This window comes from Thunnus maccoyii, chromosome 1 (genome assembly GCF_910596095.1).
Source record: "Thunnus maccoyii chromosome 1, fThuMac1.1, whole genome shotgun sequence".
Taxonomy (NCBI): Eukaryota; Metazoa; Chordata; class Actinopteri; order Scombriformes; family Scombridae; genus Thunnus; species Thunnus maccoyii.
In genome coordinates, this window is record NC_056533.1 from 17,842,992 (window position 1) to 17,867,065 (window position 24,074).

The window sequence follows — 24,074 nt, forward strand, 5'->3', positions numbered from 1 at the left end:
AAAAATTTCGTTCACAGTTTCCCAGAGCCCAAGGTGACATCCTCAAATGTTTTGTTTTGGCCACAACAGTCAACAACCCGAAAATATAAAGTTTACTGCAATAGAAGACTAAAGAAACCAGAGAATAGTCACATTTGAGAAGCTGAAAAAAAGAGCTTTTGGACATTTTTTCTTTAAAAATGACTCAAAACGATGAATCGATTATCAAAATAGTTATTTTAATAACTTAATTTACTATTAACTAGCTATTATTATGTTAACTATTAATTTAAAAGTTGGCAACTAATTGATTTATTGATTAATGGTTGCAGCTCTACACACAGTAAAAGGGAAGACACGATTCCATGACAGTAGAAACAATAATCTTTGTCTTCCATTCACAATATATTGTACAGACTAAGCTATCCTCTTTCATTTGGACAAAAAAGAATAAAAATATATTGCATTCTTCTTGTCTTTTATCACATTGAAGTTTATCATAACTGAAAGTATAGAAACTATACAGCTATTTAGTGACACATACTATCTAATTTATATACACATTGGTTTTCCCCATGAGCCATGATGCAACCTCTTACACTTAAAAAACATCAATAAAGCATTATATTGTGTGTGTGTGTGTGTGTTTGTGTGTTTGTGTCAGTCTGATGATATATGGGAATAGTTGTGACACCGAGTTTACCCACGATTCCGTGCTGCCCAGGGGACCATGAACTGTCACCTACCAAGGAAATTGACTGTTTTGCACAAATGCACAGGCACACACACTGACACACACGTACACATGCATTAGTGTATGTATACAAAGAGACCGAGAAATATGCATCTGCTCACATGTATATGGTAGACATAGAAACAGACTTGTCCTTACAGATATACAAAGATAAATACACAACTCATACACACGTAAACACAGAGGAAGACAAATGGATTCACACATACATGCTGCATGAAGACAGACACACACACATACACAAGCCCATCCATCCATTTTGTATAGTGAGTTGACAGATGTAAATGTGCCCAGAGGACAGCAAGACTAAATGAAGATGCATTAGACCTTGTTTTGTGTGTGTGCGTGTTTGTGTGTGTGTGAGAGGGACAGAGAGAGAGAGAGAGAGAGAGAGAGAGAGAGAGAGAGAGAGAGAGAGAGAGAGAGAGAGAGAGGTGCAACAAGCAACAGGGATGGCAATGATTAATGTCTATTTAAACATTCAAGCAATGAACACTTGTGTTCCTATTGTATTGGTTTGTTCTATTGTGTTCTATTCTAAGCATTCGTCATTAGTTTCGTAACTCTTGTCTATTCTGCTTAATTCTGTAAGGCAAATAAGTGTATTCGTAATGTCCAAGTATCTGATCTCCGATCTGTTTTTGTCACTGTCAGTTGGTGAAAGAGAAGGAGATTTACTTGGTGCAAGAGCCAATCCTGTCTCCTAGAAATTATGTCCATATACAACTAAATTACAACAGCAAAAACATTTTACTAGAAACATGATGCTGGCTGAATCACTACACATTTTTTCTCAACATAATGAGCAAATGTTGTTAATTAGCGTACAAAATGAGTGAAATGTTCAAAGACAACGTACCTTGCAGTGTTTCCCCTAGGTTGATTGACACTAAAATGACAATGGCTGGTCCATCTTAAAAGTCAGTCCACCTTAAGTGAGCCTGGTCAAGTCAAGCCAACGCGTTGTTGCTAACTTCGGGGCTAACCTCGGGGCTACAGTGACTTGAAGCATAACATGTTTATTAACATTTATACATCACCACAATCTTTCACCAACTATAAAGTCCCCTTCCACTCAAAATATGCTTTGATGTATGTGCAGAGTTTGACACTGGAAGGTTGTTTTCACATTCATCTGCTGAAAGTGGAAATTTTCTCTGTGCTCATTGAAAATCTAATTTTTAGGGGTGGGCCTATGAGCATGATTTGTGACATCACAACTAGTTTGGAGGCCAATCATGATCCAGTATTCAACTTGCACAAGTGTCATGGGGAAACTTGAAGCCTCCAGTTCACATACACTGAGAATGGACTTTACAGTGAAGTAGGAGACGTCTTGTGTCCAACAGTTAAATTTCTGAAATGAAATATATTTGCATATTCATAGATTCTGGAATTTTTAATAAAGGAGAAGTAGTAGATGTCATTTAAGGATTTTAAAGTGGCAATTTTACTTTTTTTGTTCTAAGCAGAGTATTTTTATTTCAATAAGGAGAGACAAGTGAATGAAATAAAGATAAGTGGTTATTATAACAGATGATATAGTGATAATTAAGTCTTGTCAAGAAAGTCTTTGGCACTTAGACTCTACAGGGAGATTTTTGGGGCACCAGCCCTGAGCAGCAGCAAGATAAATCCCCCCATGGAGTACAGACACTGATAGTGATGGTGGTGGTGGCTGATGACTCTGCTGAAACTGATAGGCAGATTTGGATGATGAAGTGATGAAACTGATGAATCTGCGAAGACAAGGCAGCAATGGGGAGGTGGAGGGGCTCACATAACAGCAGCATGAACACACTAGAAGCGGAGAGAGCGAAACGTATTTAAAAAGACAGAAGCAAGATGATAGGCAAACAATGGAGGTGTGTTGCTGTGCTATTGGATAGATGTGACCAGCTGATGTGAACAGCTGATAGCTCAATTGACAGCCACGGGAAGTGACAGCAAAGGAAATTATGAGTAAGTATGCTTGAGAGATGTGAGAAGTGGGATGGTATGAAAAATATACAGGTCTTCGCATGCAAAAGAACTTTGGCAAAGCTTCATATGTCTTAATACAGCTAAAGCAGATCTTTAACCAAAGTGCTTTTGTTGTCTAAACCTAACCACACGCAGGACTCAGGATGTGAGCTTCCAACCCGACCTCCTCTTCCCTCCAACTTCAGAGCTATATATAAATGTTGCACTTCATTCATTCGAACAAAACGATCATGCTTGCTACAGCAATGTAAATGGGAAAACAATTTAGTCGTATATGAAGGTGACATTGTTGCAAGAGCACATATTGAACGGTCTTGTGCACAGGTGTGCGTGTTAGTATTGATGAGGCAAGTGATGTTATTTCCTCTGTGTTTATGTCCACTCTGATACACCGTAGCCTCAGGGCAGACCACTCTTACTATGGGAACTCACAGCCAGGTCAGGGTTGTCATAGCAATGATGACAGGAAGGGAAAAGATAGAGCAGGATGTGTTGGCAGTGCTCTTTGCAGAGGACGGAAGAGAAGCAGTGGGGGGGGGGGGGGGGGGGTAGTGATAAGGGACAGTGGGAATGGATGAGGTTTTTTAGAGATTTTGAGGTTTTCTGGCAGAATGAGATGCTATTTTATCTTCCACTCCCCTTTTCCTCAGGACTGTCTGTCATAGTGAAGTGTGGGGACCTTCAGGAGTTATTGTGGAGGTCTCATGGAGCCTTAAGTTAAGTTAAGTTTATTACTTAGGAAAAAAAAGAGAAGTTAGCAGGAAGACAGACTGGCAGACTGACGTTTTGTTTGCTGACTAGATCTTTTTATTCATGCCATTTTTGTGATGTACTTAATGCTATTTCATTTCAGTAATGCTTTTCTCAGAGAGTAGCACAATTAAACTGCTGCTTCACTGGCTTCTTTCATATTAACTAGATAGTTCAGGCCTCAAGTACAGTATGAATTAGTCAGGAGTTCAAGCATGAATCATATTTTCTGGCCTCATTAACTTTATTTATGATGATAAAAATTTAAGTTTAAATTATACACAGAAATGAACATTTAAAGAAGTAGAAATACATGTTGTTCTAACTTGCCTTCAAACATCTACAAAATATTTAATCTCTTTGCAACTTTTGAAGCTGTGATGTGTCATGTTATCAGTCCCTTCATGAACTGCTCAGTCATTTAGTTTGAAAGTGAAAAAAAAGTCTTTAATGTGATTCAAAGAAAGAAAAACAATACAGTGACAAAGCCATTAGGCATTACTGATGCAACAGTGCTTTAAAAACAGCATTATATTGAATTTATGTTTTGGAGCTTTTAAAGTCTTGGGACTCAGGATTATAACTTAAGAAGATAGTTGTACTTATTTACTGATTTAGGCTGAACTGAAATGTACATATTTGAATACTACTTTAGTGCAGATGTTCCTTTTAAGAGCAAATAATTGTGGATGTGCTTTTTGTCCTGTTTTACAGAGGTTGACTGTTGTTTCCCTGTTTGTCCCCTGCAGCACTCTGTAGCCTCAGGCCAGGTCACTGTTTCCATAGCAACCACTGGCCAGGAGAACATTTCCCAAAAGCGTCATTGTGTTATCATTGTTGCACACTCCATTAAAATAGCAACTTTTTAGGGCAAACACAGAAGTGTGCTCTATGGCACCTGTAACCCTGATGTAAATTCTACATCACTGCATCACACACAGACTTGTTTTCAGTCACTTGTTTCAAATGTCTGTTGATTCACACTGTGTTCCCAAGGCCTGGAAATCTTCACTTATAATTCTTGTTGAAAACATCAAAACTACTGGTTTTACAGTAAATTAGTAATCTCCAGCAGCCTTGGCAACTATTGTAATAAAGAGTCTTGAGAGAATAGTGTTAGTCAGCAAGGTACAAAACAAACTTGACCCGCTGCAATTTGCATAAAGGAGGAGGAGGAGCACAGAAGATGCTCTTACGTCTGTGTTACATGGTATTTATTGTCATCTTAATCAACCAAAGTGATATATCCATGTTATGTTTACAGACGGTCCATCTGCATTTAATACTATTAGACTGTAATTCATTTGATGTTTTCAGTGTAAATTTGCTGATGACACTGCAATTTTTGGTTTGATCACCGAAAATGAAATGGACTTCTGTGGATGTGTGGATGAGTTTATTGATTGGTGTCAGGCCAGTTTTCTTCAACTAAATACCAAGAAAACTAAGGGAATCATTTTTGATTTCAGAACAAGCGGAAAGATACTGGCTCTCTTCTATCGTTCATTTTTGGAGAACATTTTAACTTTATGTTGTATTACTCAGCACTTCTCATCATCTGTAGTAAGCAAAAACAAATTCATTAAGATTGTTTATATGTCTAGTAAGATTGTGGGTCAACAACAGCACAGTATGATGCTGCTTAGGGAGTCTCGAGTGGTGAGGAAAGGACAGGGAATCCTCAGTGATGTAACACATTCTCTGCAGACCATCCATGCATTTTGTTGTACTTGATTTTTGATTGTTGGAGATGTAGTTGTGTAGCACTATGCTGTTCTTAATCATAATGTAATAAACTAACTAACTAAGGTGAGGATAAAGCAAGATTTCCAGCTGCTGTTAGGTTGTGCTTTAAGTTGATGCTCATGCTGATTAGCCAATGGGCTTTAATGATGGTTGGATTCCATTTAGCTGCTTCAGTTTCACGGTCCCGGTACTGGGACACTTAAATAGAACAGAGCTATCATTAATGTTATTAGTAACACCTGTGCTTTTCCTACTATGACAAGTCAAAATGTTTGCTGTCAAAAAGACCTAATTCAGTTACTAAAAACAAGAAATTATAAAAGCGTTGATACAAATATAATTAAATAACATCTATTGGTGTAAGCCTTGAGACTTTTATCTGTATTATCTATTATCAGTGTTTCTTTTTATCATAGTCAGAGATGCATGGACCCACTCTGATAATTACTCTTTTTAGAATAAGGTGGACTTTAAATAAAAATGTTTAATTTTTTGACCCAAGATCTTTGTGATAGTTGTTTTAAATCAACATTCTAATGCATAAAACTATCTATCCATTCCATTTTTAGCTTCTTTAAAAAAAAAGAGAGAGAGAAAGAAATGCAGCTGTCCTTTTCCTCAGAAACTTCCTTCAGCCCATCTGGGGGATTCCTAGTCCAGCTGGGAAATGTAATTGATCCAGCATGTTGCCCTGAGGTCTCCTCCGAGTCACTCTTGCCCAGAACACCTCAAGGAGGCAGTGTCCTCACCAGGTGTCTGACTGCTTTAATGCAAAGGAGCAGCAGCTCATCACTGAGACGTCCACAAGTCAGTAAACTCATCCCGTAGACTGAAACGTAATCTCAGCCACGGTATCCACGGTTTCATTCTTTTCTTTCATTACCCAGAGCACATGACGATGGATGAGGGAATGAACAAAGTTTGAAGGGATGATGTGAGCTTTAGTTTATCTGGTAGCTTTCTTTTCACCATCTTTACCAAGCGTTGCATCTTAACCCTGCCCCTTGACTTGCAGGTGCCTAAAATGGTCCTTTGCCACTTTTTTCTCCCTGTGGCTCCAATGTCTTTATGGCAGATGAGGTTCTCTGATATTTTAAAATCAGTCATAGTGGTCCATAATGATATATTTCATTGAGCAAATGGTGGCTACTGTATTTTCTCAAATAAAAAGACGGTAGTCAATTAAAGGCTGGGTCTCTGATAATGGCTGGTGGCATGGTCGAGACAAACAAATAAAGGCCGGCCCCAAAAACTCCTGGTGCCTGTTATATAATAGTGCATACCAGTTAACCATTAATAGCCATTACCTGGATGTAATTCCAGTTCTATAAGTACATGCATAGCCCTCCATTACAGCAAGAGGAGGGGGACGGAGGAAACTCATCATTTAAATACAGGTATAACAGCACATACTTTAATAATGATGATACGTGATCATGGGTAACCAGGATAACTTGGCTAAGCCGGCAAGCATACATCCATGAGCATGCTACAGCTAAGTGGTGCACTGCCAGAACATTCCGGGTGGGACTCAAGCGCTAGAATTATTGTTCCGCATGTCGGAATAAGTGAATTACTGGAAATACAGTAACAAAAATTTAACAGAGCAAATGGAAACAGATTAGAAAATAGGTAAACTTTGCTTTAAATGAATTTAAACAGGGATGAAGGCATCTTACTAGGCTGTCTTGTCTGCACAGTTGCATCACTGCTGTTAATAAGTGAATGTCAGTAAGTTTTCTACGGCCTAATTGCAGCACACTAAATTGGTAATTATGAGAAGAACATGCTTATGGCAAACTTCTGGCAGCTCTTGGCACCCCACTGCTGACCTTCTACTGAGAACATTGGACTGTTATTGATCTGAATCTTTATCCTCATATTAAAGGCTTCAGTTCTGATTTCTTTCACCTCAAAAATAGCTAAAGAATAAGATCATGTCATGCTTTAAGTGACACTCACTCTTAACTCATTCAGATTACCTACAGTACTACTACTACATAGCCAGAAAATGCATAGCATAGATAGCTCTCATTTGTCCAAAATGGATCCACAAGACTGCATTTTAAAACCTGAAATGAGACATGATCATATTTCCACCAATATTGCTTTTCACTGGTGGTTTTAAAGAGCATTTAAAATTCAGTCTTAAAAGTCAACCGATTTTTTTGAGTTCAGCTTAGTGTGTGTTTTGTCTCGAGGCAAACCTGATCTGAGTCTGGTAATTGTGGACTAACAATAACTCCAATCCTCACCAAGCATTAGTTTTAATTTAGGAATAGCATGGGAATTATAGAGGTGGGGAGGGGGGCTGAATGTTATATTTCATTTTAGAGAAAAAAAAAAGTTGGAGACATTTCCTCCAGACAGCTGTTCCAAAGAGCACATAGTTATATATCAAAACAGGTTAATTACCTCAGTAAATTAATCCAGTGCTCATTGACTTGCAGAAGACAGCTGTGTGCAGCATGTCTCTCGTTATATGGTACCTGTAAGCTCTTTTACACACAGCTGAGTTGGCTTTTACATACACTGCCCCATCATAACTAAACCATTTATATGATGCTTGAGTAGCTTCAGGCATGTTGGAGGCCTATAGAGGACTGTATCCTCCAGGCAGATGGCACGCTATGTGGAGAGATGACATTAATTCACTAATAACTACAACAATCCACATCGGTTCTCTTTCTCCAACCTGAGACATCAGTCCTACAATCTGGTTTTGACAGCTAAATAAAGCCCTGCTATAGACTGTTGTCCCCTGCATATGGGCACAGCACATTTTTATGACCCATGGCACACACAAAAGCACATCATTTTATCCTGGCCTAACTATTTGATCTTAGAAAAAGCTGTGTCAGTCCTGCAATTGAATAGGTAGAAATTTCAAATGTTACAGAATATGTGAAAAACACACCAGAACAAGGGTGCAGCAGAGGCAAGAAGCAAGAGAACAGAATTGAGGTGACAGTGCCCTGCTCGAGAGAGAGAGGGGAGCAGGATTGAAGTGCAGAAGCAAGTTTTAAAAGCCTCATGCATGAATCCCTCAAGCTTCAATTTAATAGGTTCTGTCTTGAAGTAATGATTCTCTTTGCTACAACATTGTTATTGCCAGCAGATAAACCTTTGTGCTTCGGGTCTGAAAAGGTTGAGAATCATTATTTGGTAACTAACTGCTCTTAGTATCCCAGAAGAATGGCACACAGACACCGATGCTGTGGTTTGACTACTCAGAAATAACTTGACAGGTAGATGATTGCAACAAAAAATAGCTTTTCACCTTCAAGTACTCACACCAACTTCTTATTTTTACAGTTATTAGAACGTACCTAAATTATATAAAAATGTACGTACTCTTCACCACATGAATATTGTTCATGTAGTGAGCTTTGTCCAGGGGACTTGTTGTCGCCATGAGGTTGCCAGGAATCTCTAGGCAGTCATCGCTCCCGTAGTCTCATACACAAGTCATTTTTACACTTTGTTTTTTAATTTTTTTTTATTTGTGAGCTTAATCTGTAAAACGGATTTTCTTCTTCTTCATATTGACTGTACAGACATTAGAGTGGTATTGATGTGCTCATCTAACTCTTGGCAGGAAGCCGAATAGTTGTACTTATTGCTTCAAGTTCCTAAACTTGCTGAAGCATCATTAAAGCTGCACTAATCAATGTTTTTATACTGACAATGAATTAAATGACTGTGTGTAATGTGAAATGGACTGCTTGTAGTGATGAACCCATATCAAATTATCACCCAACTCTGCAGTTGCTCTCAGGCTGTTCTCATCAAAAAAGCGCTATTAAACCCACTGTCTGCTACCTGCCCAGCACCAGACGACAGACAAACTAAGTTAGCAACTAGCTGGTGAATATAGTTGAGCACTCTGCAGCTTAAGAGTCAAATATTTCCCTCTGGAGCTGGTGGAGACCAAACCGGAGCTAAAATGAGAGTTAATATCTGTCTCACATAATGTTGCTCCATCTCTGCTGGCAATAGGCAGCTGTTTACTAATACATTCGCCATAACAACTTCATACGTTGATAATATGACAACTCAAATAATATCTTGTGTTTACAGCTTGTTCAGCTGCCATTAATTATCAATTATTGCTGCTTTAAAATAAGCAGTCCATCTGAATGAGTATGGTTGTACATGATCCAAAATAAGCAAATTGGCATATGGTAAAAAAAAAAAAAAGAACCTGTATCATAACTTAGCTGGTAGCAGAACATTCTTTTTATTAGAAATGAGCTGCTCTTTTCATCTAAACAAACATAACAGAACGGGGTCAAGCAGAGCAATACATTTTGAGTTTAAAAAAATCAGCCATGTTCAGTCTGTGATTCTGTTCCATGTCTTTTGGTGTATACCTGGTGATTCTGCGGCTGCTGATTTTTATGGTGCTGGCCATCACAGCATGAGGATGTTGTATATTAGCGACCAATATTTCTTGGTTCCATAGTCAAGCTGGAAAGGCTGAGGAGAGCTGGTGTTTAACAGAGTGTAGCTGCTCCAGTGATTACTCTGTTTAGCAGGTGATTGATGAGAAGCACTGCTGGAAATGTCACTTGCCCTGCTAATATATTTTCACCAAGGGAACATAGGAAAGGAGGTGTTAATACATTTTAATACGTTTACATCGAAGGAGCGGAACAGAAATGCAACTTTATCTGTTTTAGGTCTCAGCTTACAACTACAGGCTACAGAGCTGTATGTAGATAGACAGTTTTTGTTTTTTTTTCTAATGCAGTGTTTGTTATTATCCATACACACCCAAGTTCTAATCGATTGGCGTTGTTTACTATGTAACTTGTGATTCTACAAGCCCTGGTTCATTAGGCTGTGGTTTATTCTATGGCATTCTCTGTGTTGTAGAACAAAGTGAAGTCTGTACTCTGATTGCCCTCCTTCACTGGTGATCGTTGGGAATTAATGCTGGAAACATCACTGGCTGGCACACTTAAAAGGAAAATCCAACATCCAGAATTGTCAAGCAGAATTCGGATATGTTGTTCTCATTATCTTGGACAGTGCAGTCACTATTTGAGATAATAAACAGCTCTCTGTCCCAAAGCAATAAATGCAGGAATGAAAGCTCTGATCTGTAATATGATTGGGGTGTACAGTGCAGCATACTGCTTTGAATATGAACCGAATGAACCGTAACACACAGTGTTTGCTTGAGTCTCATCTTAGTAGGCATCCCTTGGTTTTAGGTACCAGAAAGATTGATCATTGCTACAGTCAAAGTAGTGCTGATTTCTCTGACCAACAGCAGGCTGATATGATTAATACTGAACATCACTGGAGCTGCTAATACATATTAATATGTGGACATATAGTTAGTAATGTTTGTATTTTAGCTTCATGGAATTTGAATTCAATAAAATGCATAGTGTAAAGGAAAAAGTGTTACTTTATAATGTCACTTGGCAGCCATTTGTCCCCTATATCTTCACTGAAGGGCTGTTTTATGTCCATGTTGGAGCTAACTGCTACTCAACTGGCAGCTGACATTTGCGGGTACTCTCCTTGAAGGGGCATTACCCTGAAAATCAATGCCCCTCTTACACATATCCCAAAACAAAATACTACAAATCAATTCCTAGGGCTCAGTTGTTTGGAGCAAAGGTGTGCTCAGAAGGTGAATACTCCCCTCTAATGTCTTTGATTAATGAGGTGGTGCTGCTAGAAATGCCGTGTTAGCTGTTGACACATCTAAACTAAGGGGGCGCAGCAGGTGGCGAGGGGCCTCCATTCGGCTATGGCCCTTGGCCACAATTGGCCAGGAGCCCCATTAGTGTTTGGTCGGTTAGAGTTATTATGTACTATGTGTCAGTGAAGCTGTTAATACATTTACACCATGGGAGCACTAGCAGTGCTGGGGAGTCCATTTAGCTCAGGGGCTTTGGCATCTTTCCAACAGCAACAACTCTACATCAAGAATCATAGATTAAAGGAGTATGGCGATTGTTATTTGTTAATACATGTACACCATGGGAACTGACTGGAGGTGTTAATGGATTATGGATTGCACCTATTGAGACATGCTTTCAGTGTGAAGTCAGGGTCCCAGCAGAGCTGCGGATGGGGAGTGATTTGTTCAGACTCAAAATGGTGATGGTAGGTAGTAAAATGATGTTGTCTGCACCTTTTCCTAAATTTATGCTGGAGTGTTGAGTGTGTAGACTCTTCTGTAAAAACTATGCAGAAATCAATATCTTTTTTTAGAGAGCAACTAACTGAACTGAGGAGCTTTTTGTACTCTTGAGTTTACTAACCAAGGCTTTTAGTGCAAGAATGAGAATTGTGACAGACATTTTAGATGTATTTTGAAAGATGCACATTTTTTTTCCCTATACTTTGAGTTAAGTCGAAAAAAGAGCCCTTAAAATCTTCTCATTTAAAGTTAACTAGTCTGCCAAAGTTTTAATCACACTGAAAGATGAATTTTCCCAGACAAATTTCAAATGCTTACATCTGTCCAAATCCCTGCTGAGCAATATGAGCACACGGTCTGACATTTGTTCTGGTTCCGCTTGGTTTTAACTTTACAGCCCCCTGGAAACCAAACAAGAAATTGGTGATTTTTGCCAGGTATGAGGAGCTAGATTTGACAAAACATCTGTTCCAATTTTGGCTTGTGGCAAGTTCCATGCTGTGGATGCAGATATAGCTCGTTCTAGTTGTTTTTTTTTGTTTTTTTTACTGTCAGTTAACTAGGGGTCATTTTCCAGCCTCTCTCCATATATTTTTAGCAAGTGACAGCTCACAAACAGCATTACCCACATGAATCTTTTGCTGAGCTGAAATAATGGATGAGTTGACAATATTATCTGATTATTTTTTAAAACATATTCTGAAGTGATTAGTTTATTTTAGTCTTCAAATATACAGATATGTGTTTTTGATGCATGTGTATTGTATTCATTGGGTTTCAACAGTGGGATTGTGTGGCAGGGGTGGTTTGTGGTTTGTTAAGTGTTAATGGACATTTAATCCATGGTGGTGATCTGTTGTCAAATAATAAAACTTAAGTGGATTTTGTCATTTATTTTTAAATTCAAGATATGATTCACCTTCATTGCTCCTCATGCTCGTCTTTAACTGACTAGTTAATGCAGTAATTCTGATTATTTTTAATGTAAATTAATTAAACTTTATGGGTTTTTTTTAATTGAATTGTAGTTTATATAGACGTCGTCACAGGCTCACTGCATTTCACCACAGGGAGAAAGAACAAAGTTATGCAGGTTGGCTTTTATCCTGTGGCATCTGCTTTAGTGCATCCATAACAGCAGATTCAAGGAGCTGTTTGCCTTGCTATTTTTAGTGGATGGTTAGCTAATAAGCGTCGCTATATATTTATACCGTGGGAGAGAACACTGTAGAGGTAGAGCAGGGGACCTCACTCAGATAAGGATGTTTAACTTCTTTTCAGCAGCAGCTGTGTTAGACCTGACTTCTGATATCACACATGGATAGATGGAGACATGCTGTTTCCAATGTAGACACAGTTTTAACAGATGATGTGTAGAGTTAATCAATGTAAAGTTTACATTCTGACCAATGAGAAATTGTCAGAGGTTTGATCTTTGTTCACACATCTGTTTGAGCAAACTCTCCATGGTAACATGTTGAGTGTAGGGTTGTTGTTTAATTAGTGGTACAGAATTATTTTAGAATTTTAGAATCTGATAGTGGAAGACGGAAAATGTGCAATTTTTCTAGAGGGGGGGAAGAAGAAATTAGAAAGGATCAAACAGAAAATAGGATACAATTGTCTGTGTGCAAGGTTTCTGCAAGACACTAATGATTTATTAATAATTTTACAAAAACCTTCATCAACACCTCTCTCATCCACCCCTTCCTGTCTCCCTCACTTCCTCTTCCCTTCTGGCTCTTATCTTTTACTTCCTTCATCCTTAATTCGTTCTGTCCGTCTTAAGTATTTGCCTTTTCCATCCTCACTCTCCTTCCACTTTCCTTCCTCTTTTAATTTTTTTCTCCTCTCCTCATGCCAAACTTCTCTGCATGTCATTGTCATTTCTTAGCCTTGCTTTCATAACCGCACTCTGTTCTCTGTCTTTACACACCTCTGTATCACTATTAAAATGTTGCCCTTGCCTAGGGTTGCCATAGCAATGCACTGACCTGCCCTAAGGCTGTGAAAGGCTTGAAGGGCTGAATATAACAGAGAATCCGTCATTCTCAGAAGACACACACACATACAGGAATGGCCCAACACACACAGAGATGTGGACAGACACTACTAAAAAAGCGCGCACACACACCCACATACACACACACACACACACACACACACACACACACACACACACACACACACACACACAGACACACACACACACGTAGTAAGTTACTCCATTGATGATAGGTGGATTAAGAACTTGCCCACCACTGCACTAACTCGTATCGAATTCCCGACAGAACTGCTTCCAGCTTTTCCAGGCACTTCATTTACCAGCAAAAACTCTTTCTGTGCAGTTGAGTTTTCCTCACTCACATGGGTATCAAACGAAGCACATGGCTGTCTACACCCTCCAGGACAACGGTGGAGGTTACAGCAACAAAAAGTGTAGTGCATGGAAAATTGCCATCCAAAGTGGCGTAAAGGGAAAAATAACTGGGATCCATAATTGTAAATGAACTTGCAAGAAAAGCAGCACCTGTATAATGTGCTGCCCCAGCAACAAGCTTTTGTGTTCCAAAAGATGCAGCTTTATTCTAATTTCTCCACTGAGTTTGTGCGTTTTCAGTCATGTGGGAATTTAGTATGTTGCAGTTTGTGTATGGTACATTTCATCCCCACAAAATCTGTTTTAATGAGGCAATGAGATGCCTACACTGTCCTTAGTGCTCTTAATGGGCACACAGCCTAACAGTTTCTTGCACACGTCTGATGTTTTGTATTCTGATCGGTCCAGAATCATAATGTGCTCTTTTTTTTTTTTAAATAACCCCAAAATGACCTCAACAGGGAAATGGTTAGAATAAATAAAATTAAAAACAAAGGAGTCATCCAGTATTATGTAATCAAAGTTATTATGCTACTGAATACAACTGCTAATTTGAACTTTCCCAGGCATGAGGTTACAGCTAAACAAGGTTGTGTAGTACTGATAAAAACAAGCCAAACATATCCAAGCATGGTGCACACAGGCAGTGCATTACACTCTCTATCTACGTTGTAAATTACTAGTAGTTACCCAATACAACACTGATTAATGATAGCAACTTAAACAAGTAATTTGCACTGAAAATTACTCAATTAACGTCCTACGAATATCACTCTACCCAGGTAGACCTTTCTCTCAGGGGTCAGTTGTTGGGTTCAGCCAAAAGTTCTTCAAACACTCGCCACTGAAAGCTCAGTGGAGACAAGGCTTTTATGTTTTCAATTAATTTTGGTTTGAATACTATTTTAAACAAAAGTAAAGTAGATTAATTCAACTGCTTGGCTGATGGTTTAATTCTTCTTGCCATAGCTTGAGCACAAGTCCTTGTCTTGGCATTAGTAGTAGACCTATAGCCCATATAATGTACTGTGCCTAGTTATCTTTCTAATAAATTCATTAGGTCTGTGAAATACAATTATCTTTCTGTTAAAATAAAAGAGATGATAAATTAGCCATATAGTCAAAAGGATACTATTGTTTTATTGTTTTAAGTGACATATTTTTATTTCCCATGTTATTCACTCAATAACTTTAATAGACCTTATTTGGGTACCAGGAGCTGTACATCCATATATTATGACCCAAGATACAGTGTGCATTTGTTGTCCACATTTTTTATCATTAGAGGCTTATTTCATGCAGTGTTTATTCATCACATGTGGGTTACAGTAGATGTCTGAAACATGCCTTTAACATTTTGATGTCGTTTAAAAAGGGGAAGTGTCAGATTTCATTTGGGAGTCAAATGATTTTGCTGGAAGGCCATATTTAGCCCATAGGCTACTATTTGCCTACTGTATTTATATTGAATATTAAAGCACAATAACTAACATGCTTAAAATACGCCCTAAAATGTTCTAATCCAAAGCATAGTAATACTAATAAGAATTTCTGTCTCTTAATTTTTTTTTACATTTCAAATGTAACCAATGAATGTATTATTAAGGATTTATTATGCCTTTAATTTAAGTGATGAACATCAATCTACATGTGGGAGATGTCAGCTGTCAGATCTTGACAGAATGAAGCTACAGCTCTCACCACTTCATGCATACTGAATCTCACATCCATCCTACATTAGCATTACAGATAATCCATTGTTTTGCACAGAATCAAAAGAGTGTGTTGGATGACTCAAAAGTCTAATCTCAGCACTAAAAAAAAGAAGAAGACCATACTATTTAACATTACATAAGTGAAAAAAGAACAAACCTTGATCACCAGAATTCAAATGGTTTCTCTTAGAGCCGGGGCCAAAATGCAGCTGTAGTTAAATATGTGATTATCTGTTATTGACGATCCTTACTTGGACTATAAAAAGAGTAATGTCTAGGATTTGAGTGCATTTCAGTATTTTGAACACTTCATCCTTCTAAAATAACCTCTGATTCTTCCAGATGACTTCCTCAGACATTGGTTGAAATGAGGGAATACCTTTGTACACCAGGCTGGCTCATTAAAACATGCCTGCCTGGCAGACACAGGACTGTACGGTCACATAAGTGTGACTAATGACTTGGCTCGGACACATGATTCCTTTCATTCTCTCTTCTTTGAGAAGCGTCCTTCCCTCCCTCTGCCCATCCTCCAGTCAGTGTTTTAGTTCGGACTTTGAATTCGGTTGTGTGTCTCACCTTGTTAAAACAAAGCAGGAGGCATGTTTGCACAGACAACGTCATGGTCAGCTCAGTGTGAGTAACTTGCCTCTGATGCATGACTTCATACAACCCAAATAATGAGTCAATTAGAGTAAATTATACATGTTTAGGGCCCAATGCAATTAGTTCACCTCTCTCTTTTCCTGTCTGACTGTCTTTCTCCTTTCCTGTCTCCCCCTTCTCCCCACCGTTGTCTCTCTGTCTCTCGTCTTTCGTCTTTCTCCTTCTTCTTCTATCTCTCTTCTGTCTGTCTCTTCATCGTCTTTTCTTTTTTTCTCCTCTTCTTCCCTCTTTGCCTTCCTCTCACACCCCCCCAACCTTCCCTTTTTCTATCTGTCCTAGTTCTCAGTGTCTCATGGTGAAGCTTTGTCTAATTACCATGCTAGCGTTTAATTGGAACAGCGTACACAAACACACGGATTGACTGATTGAATACCCCTTACATATAGACTGGCTGCACTGCGCATGCACACTGCGCATGCACACACACACACACACACACACACACACACACACACACACACACACACACATCACGCACACACACACACACACACACATCACGCACACATCACAAACACACACACACACACACTAGCCAGTTGGATACACATTGCATGCACATATTACACACCCAGCAAGTTAACATGCTCCAGTTGTACAAATACACATAACACACAGTGTACACCAGGGTTAGATACTGTGGAGTTCATCCAGGTTGTACTACAGCTACTGTCGCTGCCCCTTCTGTGGCACTAAGGCGTGTTGGCTACAGTCATAGATTGATTTTGGCCTAGTTATACCATGAGCTTGCCTGTAGCTGCTCCCACTGTAGAGCTGTGTCATCCAAGAACTGGCAACAACAGATGCACATTGGAGGAAAACCTCTAGCCACATAGACAAAAGGAAATACTATGCACTCACTTCCACATTGGGATTCTGTGAGGTTGATGCTGATATTTTATATTTGCTTAATTTCTACTGTGGTGACTGTAATATAAAAAAACATTATTTGATTGTTGATATTATGGGATATATTTAATATATTTATTTGATAGATTTGCATTTTATATGAACCATCACATATTGTACCAGAACGTTGTAGAGATGTAGAAATGCTGAAATTGTCGGAGACTATCCTACATTAGTGGTTCCATGCTGGGGGTCATGACCCTCCTAAAGGGACACAAGATAAATCTGAGGGATCACAAGATACTTGGCAGGATAGGAAAAAACAAAATCAAAATGCTACTTTCTCTCTTTTTTCCTTTTCTTGTAAAATACTAGTTTTGCCTCTTCGGGCATAAAAAATACTCAAAAGAAACATTCTGAGGATCTAAAATCACTCTTTGATTGAACGAGGAATGGCGTCACAACTAGACATTGATTAGTTTTAGCAGGGTCACAGCCCAAAGAGGTCACCGTCCCACATCATATATTGGCACAAATACAGACATGATTGTAAATATGATAAATAGTTTTTTTGTTGTTGAGCTGTTGCTGGTTGACTGCATGGTTCATCTTGGTTCACTTGACTGATTGTTTTTGGTCGTGTTTGGTTGTAGTGTTTTATCTTGGCACAATTTAATCAAAAAACAAATATTCTCTTTTTTTCTGTGTTTCAGTCCTGCCCAGCCATACGTGTGGCACCCCTGGCCTCATTCCAAATGGAGTCATCCATGGCTCGCGGTACAACATGGGGGACAAGATCCGTTACAGCTGTGAGTCAGGTTTTGTACTGGAAGGACATAGTATCCTCACGTGTATTGTATCACCAGGCAGTGGAGCACAGTGGGACTTCCCATCACCATTTTGTAGAGGTAAGAAGTTCTTTCTTTCTGTCTCTCTTTCTTACTTTCCTTTTTTCTGTTAATTGATATTTGTTTAATATATTTTTAATAAAATACAGTAATTTAGATTGGTTTAAGAAATATTAATTCTATGTGAGTCAAAACTTACTACTACTTAAAATAGACCATAAAAGTATGTCATACTTAATTGCTATGACAACTTGCACAAAGTCATGTCCCAAACCAGGTATCTACCCTCAGTTAATTCCTAATTAAAATATTTCTAGAAAGGCGCAGTGCCAACTCACACTAGGCATTTCTCTCACTCTAATTGTTCGGGTCATGAGAATTGAAGGACCTTAACATGAGGTCAGGGGCCGGAAGGAGATGAGAAACCCCGGTGTATTGATTACTTTTAAATCATAGCAAGGTCTGGCTCAAATTACGTAACAAACCATTATATGAACCAGATGGAGCCCAAAATCCTCAAGCAAAGCCCTTCTAATGGTTCATTAGTCTACAGACAAGAACAAATCTGTCCAGGTTTTCACCATCAGGGCCGGTAGATGTTTGAAAAGCTCAGTTCAGGGATTCTTGTGATAAATCTCTGCGAAACTCACTCTTAATTCCTAGTGTCTTCCAGCATTTGCAATTTAATGATTTGACTACTGGCTCTCTTCTGCCTTTTGTTATTTGTTGCTTTGTTTTTTTTCATCAAGCAAATTGTCTTCAAGTGTTTGAAGATGTAGAGTTATTGTTTTAATGAAAATCTGATGATGTGATCAGCAATGATGATAATGACGTGAAAATCATAGTATTGTTGTTTTAGTTGTAATATTTTTTTGATATTTGTATTACAGTATGTATTATTATCTCTATAAAAGAGTAATATGTTCATTCATGAACAGAAATGAGAAATTAAACTTACATACTATAAAAGACACACACATGAAAATAATTATGTTTGTTAAAATAAATGTGTGATTGTGACATTATCAAGTCAATCCAGGAAATCTAACACCAAGTTGTATGAAATATGAAAAATACTGTAATTGTGGAGAGTTGCTATTTTCACCATGCTTCAACCTCTCTGGCTCTCTCCAGCGGAGGGAGCATGTGGCGGTACGTTACGAGGCACCGCAGGTTCAATAACCAGCCCTGGATACCCTGCAGAGTATGACAACAACCTGGACTGCACATGGTCAATCCTCGCTGAACCCGGGGACACTATAGCACTTGTCTTCAATGACTTCTTATTAGAGGACAAATATGACTTCCTGGAAATCAGCGGGACAGAGGCACCAAGCATATGGTGAGATACATCTCATACACAGACTACATTGTTTATTTTTATGTAAGCACAAAGAACATTGCCAGTTGCGTGTATATAGCCAAAACTAGTTTCCAAAACTAGTCCCTTGATTATAGTTCAAGAAATCATTAAAATTACATGTTACAGTTTAAAATCTTTGCATATGATAATAAAACAACAGCAACAACCATCCATGACAACACATAAACAAACATACAAGCAGACGAATAAAACAAAACAAAACACAAAACATTTATAGCATGAACTCAAGTACACAAATAATTACCAGTTGGTGTCATGATTGCAGTCCTGGTCAAGTTTCAACCAGGACCTGACTGTTGTAGAAAACGTTTTAAAATCCTGAATCTGCCCTGGTAGGGAATTCCAGAGGGGTTGTGCCTTTAATTGAGAAAGCAGTTTGTGCAAAGGAAGTTTTACAGTGTCTAATTCCACATCTTCTAATGTACTTCGGGTGTTAGAGGCAGTATAGTGAAGTCTAGTTACGAAAGTGTTGAAAATGGGTGGAGACATTTAAATGTAAGCTTGAGGTTGAAGTGATTAATGAAATATTCAAAACAGAGAAGATTATTCTTCTTTAGAGTATTGCAAGGATGAAATCTCAGTGCTTTCTTGGCTAGAACTTTGATAGCTTGGTTATAAAGGGATGTTAGCAGTTTAGTGGTAGAGGCTGATGCCTGAGACCAAGAGGTTATGCAGTATAAGAGATGAGAAAAATCATTGCATGCATAAATGTCAGAGCTGTATGAAATGGCAAGCAGTGTCTGATTTGCCTAAAAGTTTGAAGATTGGCCCTGACATTTCTACCTAACTTTTTATATGTTTGTCAAACCTTAGCTGAGGATCCAAAACAATTCCAAGATACTTGAACTCCTGTACTGTCTCTAGTTCATTGTCTTTTATCCTCACTGTCTGTGACGGAGAGCTTTCTGATTGAGAAGCACATAGAGACAGTTTTTTTTAACTTAAATAAAACAGTATCGTCAGCATGCATTTGTAGCCCAATTCCTGTTCCATTGATATATAAACTAAGCAAACAAACTCGTCCTTGTGGTATGCCCATTTTACTTTCATGGCAATCAGATTTAGATTGACCAATGGTAGCCTGTTGACTCCTATTTCGTAAATACGGATTGAACCATGTTTTTGCTTGAAAAGAGAAATTAAATTTAGTTAATTTGGATGGCAGGATGTCATGATTGACAGTATCAAATGCTTTTTTGAGGTCTACAAAGACAGCACCAACTACACCCCCCCTATCCAAAAAGCTTTTGATATTTTCAAGCAGATAGCAATTAGCTAGTTCTGTTGAATACTTGGGTCTGAAGCCAAATTGACTTGTGTGCAAGAGATTATTATTATCCAAGTATGTCATCAATTGTGCTACAACCTTTTTTAAGATTTTGAAAAAAATGGAAGTATGGAAATTGGCCTATAATTTGTAGCCAGGTTAGCTGCACTTGACTTATAAATGGGGGCAATCAGAGCCGTTTCCCAATGATCAGGGAATCTTTCTGTAGCTATAGACAAGTTTATGAGTTTGGTCAATGGTTCTGCAAGATTGGATGAGTGTCTCTTCAAGAATGCTGTGTCTAGATTAAAGACATATTCAGCATGTGAATTAGACAGATTGGTGATCATTTTGTGTACTGTATCCTGATTGGTCATTTTGATACAGAAGGAGCTGTCTGAGTCTGTTGTAGTATCATTGTCTAGTTGAACTGGCTGTGTAAGTGACTGAGTGTTCTGGTAGTTTATTGTAGCAGAATACATGCTGGTTTTTAAATTTAGAGCACTGTTGAATTTCATATTGCTTTGTTCAGAATATCACACATCTCTATTGAAGGCTTAGATGTATTTTTGCAAGGGTTGAGGTAACCTAATGGTTAAGCATGCAGTCTTGTCGCTACCTCAAGTTGGTGGGAAATGCTGGGGAAATCTAGAGAGAGGAAATGAGAAAGGTAGTTTGGCCTCCCTCATTAATAACAAGAGAGATGCCTGTGAGCCAGTTCTGCTCAGAAATCGACATTAGTAGACTGATTATTTTGGTTTACTCCAGGGTTTCAGTGTGTCTAATATATTTGTGAAGCAGAGTATGGCTGATAAAAAGCATATGTGTTCCCAAATCAACACTTGATAAATGACACTAAATGTAGGAAATTAGGAATTACTGTCATTCAACACAGGACTACATTAACCACAGTCACACCACTTTTTGCCTTTTTGCTTTTTCGGGGTGATGAATTATTGTCTGTGTAATTGAAGAAGAAATAATTGTCTTCATAAAAATATCAATTAAATCAATTTATAAATCTCTGGACTAGTTGCTGCCACATGAAATGATTTTTTTCCCCCTCTGACACGGAGAATTATTTGCAACACATCCTTTTTCTTTAACAGTGAGATGCATTCATTCATCCTCAGCTTGTCTTTACACTGTGGAGGTGTCCTAAGGATTCTCAAAACTGCTCAAGGTGACATGACATTCAGTCCAATTCAATAAATACAAATGTGTATGAGACCAGGTATGGCTGTATCTAGAGGGCAAAGGGGATGAGGCAATGCTGTGTAACAGTGGCAATACGATTTTGGAATCTTTATTTATCTTTTCTGATATGATTTTGAAAAATGCAATCATAGATCAGTTTGTCTGACAGAAACCCTCTTGTCTTCAATTTTTCACGTTCTCCTGACTCCAACTGATAGATGACATTGTCTTCCATGTGTAGAAAATGGTTCATGATTGTGGAGCAACTTGCAGAGGAATAGAATGGATAGGCCGACAGATAAATAAGTGGAGTGAGGGAGGCAGAGAGGATAGCACTAGATGGAAACGAAAGGAATGGAGAATAATTGCACGTTTAGTCCTGTCACCAGCCAAGCAGTACACATCAACCATGGCATTCTCATGATACCGTTTGTGTGTGTGTGTGTGTGTGTGTATGTGTATATATGTCTGTGTGTCTGCGTCAGGTCTTAAGTGGCCCTCTGACAGTGTGAGCTGTTGATCGTTTCTCCAGGCTCTGACAGACATACACACATAGATGGTCCCTGTCAGTATAACACTCAAGGACCACTGTCAACCCACCCTCTGCAATGAAGGGGGAACACAGGGAGTGTACAGGGAGAGTGCACCCAGCATTTTGTCACATGGAAAATGGTGGCTGCTAAAACTGAAGCCTATTGACTTGACAATTCTGATCTCAAATGATTAACCATAACACCGGTAAGCATTCACATTATTAGGTTGGCTTAATAAAACCCTACAATTAGAGTAGGAGTCCTGGACTCTAGAAGGAGGTAATTTGGCAATTTGTTTGATGAGCCACAACAAAAGCCTTATGCACCACAACAAATGTGGTTTCAGTTAATAAATAAAAAAAAAACACTTGCTGAAATGTATTGCTGCACAAAAAATAGATTAAAGAAATACAAATCAAATCACAAATACAAGTTATATTTGTGTATAAGAACAGGTGTACTGTCAAACTTATGTTGACAAATTGGTGACACAATAAGGTGACACAATAATGGTATGTTATACTAGGTTAAGGACCAAACTGAACTAAGTTTGATATTCAGTATTTTACTTGATTACGTAAAAGTAGTTAAATGTTTTGTGTGAACATAAAACTCTTTAAAAGTTGTTATTTCGAGATGTATGGCAAAAACAATTCAGTTACATAAAAAATATACTTCTATGGGCCTCTGCCATGCACCATCCAATGCAATACTAAGTACTTTTCTCCAGAGGTGGGATTAAGAGATGATTGACACTTTGACTGAGGCATGTGGGCATGTCATTGTGAAAATGACTGACACCTGACAGGACCACTCTGACGGGTTCTTCCTGTTTACTCAGAGCTTTTTCTGATTGGCTGTCCCAAAAGCAATTTCCTGTTTCATGTTCCTGTCTGATAGCTGGCAGGTTGAATGTCAGGTTGACTAGCTGTCACATACCCACAAACACTGCTGCGCGCGCACACACACACACACACACACACACACACACACACACACACACACACACACACACACATACACACACACACAAGTAATGTGCTCGGACTATAATACTTTTTTATTCAACTGGACAAAGTGAATGATTTTCTTCAGAATAGAATCATGGCCTTTTCATGTCTTAAACCTGAAATGTTATTTCAGCATACAATTATAAGCAAATGTGTTTTCTGTTTTTGCTCTAGTAAACTATCATAACATTTCTTACAAATTTAAATCTAACTTGGAAGATTATGTCCTGGATAATCTAATAGTTGTATCCAGTTTTCATGCGACTGGCCTGCTAGACTGTAATGTTTAGAGCCATCTCACTTAACTACAAACCTGCCTGCTGAGTGAGAGTTGGCTACTTAACTTTTCAGACTGGCAAAAAGAGAAGTTACTGGCTAATGTGAACTTTATTTCACCGGGATTATTTGTGTTATATAAGGTGGACTGCACAGAGGATGGAGGAGAAAATGATGGTAATGATAACTGAGAGGCAAAATGACAAAAACGACGGGATCAGGGAGACAGAAAGAGAGACTTCAGAAGACCTCCAGGCCTTTTTTATTTCTGTTTTTTTTTTTTTGCTGGTGTCTACTTGAGTGCAATGGCTTTATCACATTATAATGCCTATAGTATGCATTTATTTATATTTCTTTTTTCAGCAAGTGAAATGTCAACAGGTCACACAGCTGCCTCTGCATGCAGTTGAGGAGGTCATCATTCCCACTTAGTGCATATACAGTATTTGTCCATGTTTTCCATAAACCAATATGAAGATCTAGATTCATCAGGGGAAATCAAACATCTGAACAGTTAACTCAATTTTTTAAAAAGGACATTTCTTTTTCTCCAAGCAGCAGTGGCTGGCTTGTG

At 38.4% G+C, this 24,074-nt stretch overlaps 1 protein-coding gene across 1 annotated transcript in view; it reads left to right on the forward strand.

Annotated features, from left to right (window-relative positions):
- Positions 1–24,074, forward strand: part of LOC121900087 (CUB and sushi domain-containing protein 1-like) — a 431,770-nt gene that overhangs the window by 195,954 nt on the left and 211,742 nt on the right. Inside the window, exons 4-5 of the mRNA XM_042416050.1 lie at positions 17,699–17,893; positions 18,968–19,175. Coding sequence (XP_042271984.1) covers positions 17,699–17,893; positions 18,968–19,175 — 403 coding nt within the window. The remainder of the gene's footprint in view (positions 1–17,698; positions 17,894–18,967; positions 19,176–24,074) is intronic.